Source organism: Coenobita brevimanus, chromosome 94 (assembly GCF_032717465.1).
Source record: "Coenobita brevimanus isolate Jiangsu-jjx chromosome 94, ASM3271746v2, whole genome shotgun sequence".
NCBI lineage: Eukaryota > Metazoa > Arthropoda > Malacostraca > Decapoda > Coenobitidae > Coenobita > Coenobita brevimanus.
In genome coordinates this window covers 744,563-754,562 of record NC_137047.1, presented here as the reverse complement: position 1 = coordinate 754,562, position 10,000 = coordinate 744,563, and the positions used below count along the sequence as shown (strand labels likewise).

The following is a 10,000-nucleotide window of genomic DNA, read 5'->3' as shown; positions in this document are numbered from 1 at the left end:
AAAACAAACACCCTCTCAAAAATATATAAAAACATCCTCTCAAAAATTATGAAAAAAGAAAAATGTATATAAACATCCTCTCCCAAAAATTATGAAAAAAAATATATATAAAGATCCTCCCAAGAAATTGTGAAAAAAGAATAATATAAACATCCTCAAAAAATATATATAAACATCCTCTCAAAAAATATATATATAAACATCCTCTCAAAAAATATATATAAACATCCTCTCAAAAAATATATATAAACATCCTCTCAAAAAATATATATAAACATCCTCTCAAAAAATATATATAAACATCCTCTCCAAAAAGTATATATATAAACATCTTTTCAAAAAATATATATGAACATCCTCTCAAAAAATATATAAATATCCTCTCCAAAAAAAAATATATATATATATATATATATATATATATATATATATATATATATATATATATATATACTAACATCCTCTCAAAAAAAAAAATCCGCTTGAAATTACGCCCCTTAAAAACACGAAAAAATGCAGAAAGCGACTACAATGCCCCCTGGCCCCAATAAAAAAAGGAAAATACAGAGGTTACACGGCATCTGTAATTATAATCACTACAGCAACTTTTGTAATCAGGAGTCCAGTGCCAGAGCCAAACTATCCCTCGCCAAAATTTCCAGTCTCGCCAATTCTCTCGCAGATTCCGTTTTTTTTTTTGTTTTTTTCCTGGAATTTCTTTGACTTGTTCTGATATTTTTTCTTCTTTTTCTTTTCCTTCTAGTTCGTTCTGGGATTTCTTTTTGTTGTTTTTGTTTTTGTTTTTTTGGGGTCAACTGCTGCCGACTAGAAGCTTAGCGAGGAAGATCTTTATCATTTTTCTCTATCTGCTTTGGTTTCTGTAATTATTTTCGAGTATTTCTTTTAGTTGCTCATGTACTAAGATTTTTTTTTTCGTTCCCCAATCTTGTTTTTTGTCTTTTTTTTTTTGGTCTTATTCTTTGACCATCCATCCTTCTGATTTCGTTTTCTTCCAGATTTTCTTTTTTCTCTCTTGTTCTTTTTTTTTGTTATCTTCTTGTTGTTTCTTTTTCCTCATTTACCCTCTTACTAAATTTTCCTCTTACTTCTCCTTGTGTAATTTTTAGGGTTTTATTCTCTCTCTCTCTCTCTCTCTCTCTCTCTCTCTCTCTCTCTCTCTCAATCTATTACCACCCAGCCATTCATCTTAACTCCCCCCATCCTCTCCACTCCATCACAATAAGCAGTTCGTTTCATTTTCTCCCCTCTCCCCTCCCCCTCCTCTACTCCCCGCCTCCCCCTCATCATCTTCACCCCTCTAACCTCCTCCTCCTCCCCATCATCATCATCATCATCATCATTATCATCATCATTTTCTAATTTCTCCTCCATTCCCCTCTCCCCTCCTACCCCCCACCTTCCATCTCTCTGTCTCTCTCTCTATTTCCCCCTCTCTTTATCCTTGTCACCCCTTCTCCATTCTCCTCTCTCTCTCTCTCTCTCTCTCTCTCTCTCTCTCTCTCTCTCTCTCTCTCCCCTCCCTCCTCTCCCCTCTCCCCCTCCTCTAAGTCTCTCTCTTTCTTTGGTCGTTCATTTGTCATCATATCTCTCTGTCTGTCACCGATCTCTTGTAATATCTTTGAGTGTGTGTGTGTGTGTGTGTGTGTGTGTGTGTGTGTGTGTGTGTGTGTGTGTGTGTGTGTGTGTGTGCAGACGGAGATAGATAGATAGATAGATAGATACCACTGACCCGTTAGATATATAGACAGACAGACAGACAACTAGAAAGCCGGATTTCAATAGAAACACTCAGATAGATAAATATAAATAGACAGGTAGATAAAGACAGATAAATATAGATGGACAGGTAGGTAGAGAAGTAGATAGAAAAAGATAGATAGATGTGAGTAAATGGAGCTCCTATAACTCTCCACAATGACAGAATCAACAAAAGAAGGGTATTTCTCTTACGGTAGATGTTAGGGTACAATAGATTCTCTCTCTCTCTCTCTCTCTCTCTAGTAGAAAAAAGAGAGGAGGGGAGAAGGAGGGCTAGAGAGAGAGAGAGAGAGGCAGAGGAGAAAAAAGAAGAAAAAGAATAATGCTACGTAAAAAAAAGACAAGAATACGTATCACAGAAAAAGAAAAGAGGCCAACATCTCTTAAAATAGATTTATGAAAAACGAGATAGGAAGGGAGGTAATACATTTAAGAAATATCGGTATAAGATGAAGGCAATTTAAGAAAAGAAGAAGATGACCAAGAAAACGGAAAAAAAAAAAACTATAATTAAGTGATGAACGAAAATGACTAAGATTATGATGGTTACGAAAAAATATAAGAGGGTAATGAAAGACACGAAAAAGGGGTGAACTGAACTAAAACTTGCGAGAAAAATATATAAGATTACACAATATATGATAAGAAAGAGAGAATGAATAATAAAATCCGATAATTAATGAAAAGAAACGAGGAAATATGGAAAAAAAAAGATAGAAATATAAAAGAAAGGATATAATATGGTGAACTAAAAAATAAGATTAGGTGGTAAAGAAAGAGAGATGACATATTAAAAAAAAACACTAAGAATTATGAGAAAAGGGAAGTACTATGAGAAAAGGAACGAGGAAATATCGGTGAGAAAAACGTATGTTGAGGTGAAAAATTAAAGGAATGAGATAGGACGAGATAAGGTGAGATGAGATGAGATTAGTTGAGATAAGGTAAGATGAGATTAGTTGAGATAAGACGAGATTAGTTGAGATACGGTGAAATAAGATCAGATTAGTTGAGATAAGACGAGATTAGTTGAGATACGGTGAAATAAGTTGAGATTAGTTGAGATAAAGTGAGATAAGACGAGATGAGATAATAAATAAAAGGAATGAGATCATCAGGTGTTGAGAGGGACAACACACACCTTTACTGGCCTTCACAAATTACCTCGTTGTCTCATCCTCCTCTCTTTTCCCAGCCCTTCCCTCCTTCCCTCCTCTTCTCTCTCTCCTCTCTCCCTCCTCTTCTCTCTCTCCTCTCTCCCTCCCCTCCTCTTCTCCCTCCCTGCCCCTCCTTCTTGTTTTCTTCTTGTCTCCCCCTTCACTAACCCTCTCCCCTTCCCTTCCCACCCCCCTTTCTTCTCTCTCGTTTTTTTCCTTCCCTCCTTTTTCAGTGTCAGTTCTCTACATTCCCCTCCCCTTCCTCCCTTCCCTTCCCTCTCCTTCCTCTCTCCTCTCCCTTCCCTCTCCTCTCGCTTCCCTCTCCTCCTCCCTCCTCCTTCCTTTCTCCACTCCTCCTCCTCCTATTTCTTGCTTCCTTCTCTTTCTTTTTCCTCACCCCCGACACCCACTCTCTCTCCTCCTACTTTCTCACATTCCCCGTTTATATTTTTCTTACTTTCTCTTCTTCCCTCCTCTCTCTCTCTCTCTCTCTCTCCACATTTCCTGCCCTCATTCACTATTAACTTCCTCATAATTCTCTCTCATCCCTGCCTCTCAGCCTACAAGCGAGGAGGAGGAGGAGGAGGAGGAGGAGAGATATATTGTGATGGATAGGGCTGTTATTGTGATTATGGTTGAGAGAGAGAGAGAGAGAGAGAGAGAGAGAGAGAGAGAGAGAGAGAGAGAGAGAGAGAGAGAGAGAGAGAGGGTAATATTTCTCATATTTTCTGATTTGGCCTTCAGTGCCATCAGCCAAAAACAGCAATACTCTCTCTCTCTCTCTCTCTCTCTCTCTCTCTCTCTCATTCGAAGTTATGGAAATTTGTTCCACCCTCTGAACACATAAGTGCCTCCCAACTTTAATAGGTCATAACCCAAACTACTTAGGACACACAACAACGCACTCCATCTCTCTCACTCTCTCTCTCTCTCTTCTTTACGGTGTATTATTGTGAATGGTGGTAATGTTAGTAGTGAAACATGGCGTGTTTGTACCGTGGACTTTTACTGCCTTGCTCCGAACCAGAAATTCACACTGCGAGGAACAGGACTTCAGGGTGTGTAGCAGGATTTCAGACTTGTGTGTGTAGTGTAGTGTGTAGTGTAGTGTGCAGTGTAGTGTGTAGTGTAGTGTGTAGTGTAGTGTGTAGTGTAGTGTGCAGTGTAGTGTGTAGTGTAGTGTAGCTGTTCTTCCTTCGTTGATGTGATGAGTACATGTTCACTCATCCACATACACCTCGAACCCATATATAGTATTTTCCCATCTATACTCTTTACCTTGAGTTCAAATACCTCTTTCCTTTAGCGCTATTGTCTCTCCCTCGCGGATCAGCTCACCTTATAGCCTGTAAATCATCGCCTGACCGTGCATGACAGAGCTGCCTGGGTGTAACTAAGCTGCTACGATACATACACTCATACATACACAGCCCACATACACGCTCTCTGAAGGCTCCTGTTATGTGTCTTCACCCCTACTGCCATGCCTGCCATTTCACCTTTACCACCCCACTCTCCTGACCACTTCAAGGCACATCACACTATTAAATGTACCTGTCTCTCTCCCCACCCCAACCACCACTCCCCCCTAACCTCCTCCCCACACCCCACTGATCCCTCTCCACACCCTGCTTTACTGCTTCCACGAATGGCCACTCCCTCCCCTCTCCCCCTTTCTCCTTCTTTCTCCCTCACCAACCGCCTTTCTTCTCTCTTTCCTTTTCTTCCCCTCCTTTTCCTCTTCTCCTCTTCCCTCGTTCCCTCATCTCCCCTCCTTTCCCTCCACCCTCTCTCCCATTCGTTCACTACTCTCCTACACCCTCCTCCTCTCCCCTCCTTTCACCCTCCCTCACTCCTCCCCCACCTTCCTCTCCCCTCTCCCCCTTATCCCCAACACATTCCGAGCGTCTGAAGTGTCGAGTGTAGGCGATAAACAACTCTGACCAACTCCTTCACCTTTTACACCTCTCTCTCTCTCTCACTCTCTCTCTCTCTCTCTCGGTATAAGTTAGGCGGGCCACAAAAAATTACTCTCTCTTATTCTAAACTTTTCTCCTTGGTTACTTCAGGTCTCTCTCTCTCTCTCTCTCTCTCTCTCTTTCTCGGTAAAGTTAGGCGGGCCACAAAAAATTACTGTCTCTTATTCTAAACTTTTCTCCTCGTCTACTTAAGGTCTCTCTCTCTCTCTCTCTCTCTCTCTCTCTCTCTCTTTCTCTCTCTCCTAGTACTCACATGCGTCGAGAAGTTCCTGTACTGGTCGCTACTAGGGGCCTGCGCCATGACTGTCAACACCGCCTCGTAAGCCTTCCTCGCTACCTGGTTCTGCTCAGGTGTGTCGCTCGCGTTGTACCAGGGCATGTAGTTAGCTGTCGTGCTGCGGGGACGGAGAGAGAGAGAGGTTAGGGGGGTGGGAGAGCGTGGAGAGATGGAGGGAAGTGAGAGAGGTTGGAAGAGATGGTGGGGAGAGAGGCAGGGAGATGAGAAAAGTTAGGAGACAGATGGCTGGGTAATGTATGGAAGTGTGTGTGTGTGTGAGAGAGAGAGAGAGAGAGAGAGAGAGAGAGAGAGAGAGAGAGAGAGAGAGAGAGAGGTCAGGAGTGATGAACTGACGTATGGATAGACAGACAGCAAAATTAAAGCTAGACCAGACAGTGATACAGAGATAACAATAGGGAAAGCAAAGTGACAGAATCGGATCGAAAACATTTACACAGATGAACTAGACAGAAAGACAGCAATTAAAAAAAAAGTAGCGGAAACATAAAATTTCTCCCCCGCCGGACCTCAAAGCGACCTTCCATCAAAATTACCGTCCAGGTGACACATCATACGGCCTGGATTCAATCACAGGTGAGGCCAAAGCTAATCAGTACCTGTGTGGACGATTATTACTGCCACACGACCCTCACATCAAGGAGTCCACAGGTGGGCCGGGGGGCTTAATATTTGGTAGGGGGGTTGGGGAGGGGTTGGGGAGAGGGAGGGAGGGAGGGGAAGGAGAGTTGGAGAGAGAGGAGGGGGGAGGGTAGAAGCGGGTTTGTATTGCTGATATATTCCTTATCACTAAAGGATACTCATGATTTATATAATATGCCTGACCCAGAAAAAATACACACACGACCCAAATTCTGGTGAACCGCTGGCAAATATAACGCTGAAATATATTCTTTATAGGTTAGCGAAAGTTCAGTATACTACGAAATATAACCTGGGTCTGAAAAAAAAGATCACACACACACACACACACACACACACACACACACACACACACACACGCACACATCAGCAGACTTGCGCTTCGGTATGCACACACACAGCTACCGTCTCTCTCTCTCTCTCTCTCTCTCTCTTCTCGAGAAGTAATGATTATTCATTGCTGATCTCTTGGTAACTGTCTGCCTACTCCCCTCCTCTCTCTCTCTCTCTCTCTCTCAACTGATAATTATTTATTACTAATTAAATTGTGACTGTGTGTCCGTCTGTCAATCTGTTTGTCCCCTCTCTTCTCCCCTGCCCCCCCCTCCCCTCTCTTTTCCCCTGCCCCCCTCTCTTTCTCTCTCTCTCTCTCTCTGTCGTGTCACCACCGCAATTCGTTCAAGTCTAATTAACGCAACACACTCCCTGACGACGCAGCGGCGAGACGGGGGTGGGGGGGGGGAGGAAAAGGAAGAGGAGGGAGAGAAGGAGGGGAAGGATGAGGGGAAAGAAGGGGAGGGACAAGGAGATGGAGGGGGTGGAAGATGTTACTGTTGATGATGATGATAATTTTGAAGATGATGGTGATGACGATGATGATGGTGGTGATGATGATGATGATGATGGTGATGATGATGGTGATGATGATGAAAGGGAGAGAGGTGAGAAAAAAGGGGGGAATAAGAAAACGGATTAAGATGATGACGAAGGAATATAACGAAGAAAATGAGAACAAAAAATAAAAGGGAGGGAGAAGAGGAAGAACAAGAAACATCAATAGGAAATAAGGGAGGAGGAGGAGAAGAAGGAGGAGGAGGAGGAGGAGGAGGAGGAGGAGGAGGAGGAGAAGGAGGAGGAGGAGGAGGAACCCATGACGTCAGCAAGAGGAAAGAAGATCTAAATAAGTCGTTTCTCCGGCTTTTGTGCCTCTCTCTCTCTCTCTCTCTCTAATTTCTGGATCCGTTTTTTGGGTAAAATGTTGCTACCTACACACACACACACACACACACACACACACACACACACACACACACAGAAATAAACCAACTCCCAGACACACATGGAACTAATCAATAAAAAAAAATAAAATCCTCAATAACACCCGACGAAGAAATCATGAAAAAAAAATCAGTGAAAACAGGGAATACGGATTTCACGAAGTACACGAAATCCATCACTATAGTTGTTTTTCATCTGATGGAACTAGGTCACTCCCATAGCACAAACAAAAAGTCCTGATTACATGAAATTCAGTGAGTTTCAGCCATACGTCTGTAATGAATCTCCTTGGTTACTAGTTAAAAAGTTCTTGGTTACGTGAAATTCGACGAGTTTCAGCTATGAGCCCTAGAGTCTCCTTGGTTACTAGTCAAAACGATCGCCCAGTCTGGCTATATCCAGCCATAGACCAAGCCGAAGAGGGTTTGGGATCTTTGTCAGGTTCCATACAATATAAAACCCAATGAGAGAGAGAGAGAGAGAGAGAGAGAGAGAGAGAGAGAGAGAAATGAAAAACAGGAGGAAAGGAAAAAGAAAAAAAAGATGATAAGTAAAAGAAAACAATGAGAGAAAAAGTCCAAAATTTGCAGAAGGAAGTTGAGAGGAAATTGATCTGAGAGTTTTGGGAAAGAGTCGCTCGGTCAAAGGCTCTTAGTTTGTTTGTCTGGCTTGAGGGTGGAGGAAAGAGAGGGAGAGGAGGGGAAGAGGGAGGAAAGGGGGTGAAAGAAAGGAGGGGAAGAGGGAGGGGGGTGAAAGAGAGGAGGGGAAGAGGGAGGAAGTGGAGGAAAGGGACTGAGAGAGAGAGGAGGGGAAGAGGGAGGAAAGGGGGTGAAAGAGAGGAGGGGTAGAGGGAGGAAGAGGAGGAAAGGGACTGAGAGAGAGAGGAGGGGAAGAGGGAGGGAGAGGCGGGGAAGAGGGAGAGAGAGGAGGGGAAAAGGGAGGGAGAGGAAGAGAAGAGGGAGAGAGAGGAGGGGAAAGGGAGAAAGGCGAAGATGGAGACGGAGGAGGGGAAGGAAGGGAGGGGCGGAGAAAAGAGAGAGAGAGAGAGAGGGGAAAAAGGAAGGAGAGGGAGAGAGAGAAGATAACGTGAGGGAGAAACAGGGAGGAAGAAGAAGGAAGAGGAGACTGAATGGGAGAGGGAAGGGAAATGGGGAATGAGGGAGGAAAGGCAGAGAGGGGAAAGGGAAAACGGAAGAGGAAAAGGAAGGAAGAAAGGGAAAGAGGGAGAGAGCGATGTAGGAAGTCAGGGGAAAGGCAGTAAAAGAGAGGAAAAAAGAGAGGAGGAGGTCACGCAAAAAGAGAGAATTGGAGTGAGAGAAACTTAAAAGAAAGAGGAAGGGGGAAAGGGTGCGAGAGAGGTGACATGAAACGTGAAAAAAGGAGAGGAAAAGAGGAAGAAAAAGAGGAGAGAGGAAAGAGAAGAGAGGAGAGAGGTAGGGGGAGATGATTCATAAGGAGAGAACGAGGCCAGAGAAGAGATAGTGAGGAGGAGATGGGGGGAGAGGAACCCCGAGGGAGAGAAAGGGAGGAGAACTAGGGATAGGTGGGGGGAAGAGGGAAGGAAGAGAGAGAAAAAAAAAGGAGAGAAAATGAGAGAGACAGAAGACACAAAAGAGAGTGAAAGAGGACTCATAAAAGAGCAAAAGAAAGAGAGGAGGCAGATAAATAAAATCATAAACTAGAATTATTGCCCACGATCCGGAAAACGGGATAAGTTTGTCAAGAAATACAAGAGGAAATACACTGAAAGTTTGTGAGGGAAATAAAAAAACAAGCACCACAAACATGAGTAAAGGGAAAAACGAGAGAGAGACGGTGAAGAAAATGCACACACACACACACACACACACACACACACACACACACACACACACACACACACACACACACACACACACACACGTATCCCCCCAGCTTTCCCCCCAAAAAAATACATCCTCTAACTCACTTCACCAAACACACACACACACACACACACACACACACACACACACACACACAAACAACAGCTGAGAAACACGCATAAGTCTTTAGTCTGGCCAAGTTTGGTTGACACTTGGTATGAAATAATGAAGTGGAGGGGGTGGCGGGGGGGATGGAGGTGTTGGGTGGAGAAAGAAAAAATTTGGGACGAGAGAGAGAGAGAGAGAGAGAGAGAGAGAGAGAGAGAGAGAGAGCAATGGTGCCGGTGCTGCGCTGAGTCTAGGTATTCTCTCTCTTTCTCTCTTTTCTGTTATTACTCTTTCCTTTCTGTCTTACTTTCTCTCTTTCTTTATATTCCTGATGCCCTTTATTTTGGTTTATTCTTGACTAACTCAAACGTGATTCTCTCTCTCTCTCTTTCTCTCTCCTGTGCTGCCTTCTTTCGTGCTCTCTCTGGTTGGTGTGTGTGTGTGTGTGTGTGTGTGTGTGTGTGTGTGTGTGTGTGTGTGTAAGACCAGCTGTCCTTCCCATTACTTATACATGCACTTGATATTTGGGTATAGGGGCAACTTGCATGTCCCCAGCTGTCTGTCTGCCTGTCTGTCCGTCTGTCTCGCTATCTGTCTGTTTCTCATTCCCTCTATGCCATATTCTGCTTATGTGTCAGTCTGTCTATCTATCTATCTATCTATCTGCTTGTCTGTCTGTCTGTGTCTTGATGTATCTGTCCCTCAGCCTCTAATTCTTCTCTCTCTCTCTCTCTCTCTCTCCAGGCTTTTGAGAGAAATATGTACCGTCACCTCGACATGAATGGCTGTGGAGATGAATTTATTAAAGAATGATTTTTGCGGATTTATTTTTTTTTTCAATTCGTCCACTGATCAGGAAAAGATATATATTGACTATTCTTTTTATTACACATATAGGTACCCACACACACACACACA

The 10,000-nt window shown here is 43.4% G+C and overlaps 1 protein-coding gene across 1 annotated transcript in view; it reads right to left on the bottom strand.

Moving 5' to 3' along the window:
* The window catches only part of LOC145412971 (atrial natriuretic peptide receptor 1-like), a 343,079-nt gene that overhangs the window by 134,568 nt on the left and 198,511 nt on the right, over positions 1-10,000 (bottom strand). The window contains exon 5 of the mRNA XM_080282794.1: positions 5,169-5,310. Within this exon, the coding sequence (XP_080138920.1) occupies positions 5,169-5,310 (142 nt within the window). The remainder of the gene's footprint in view (positions 1-5,168; positions 5,311-10,000) is intronic.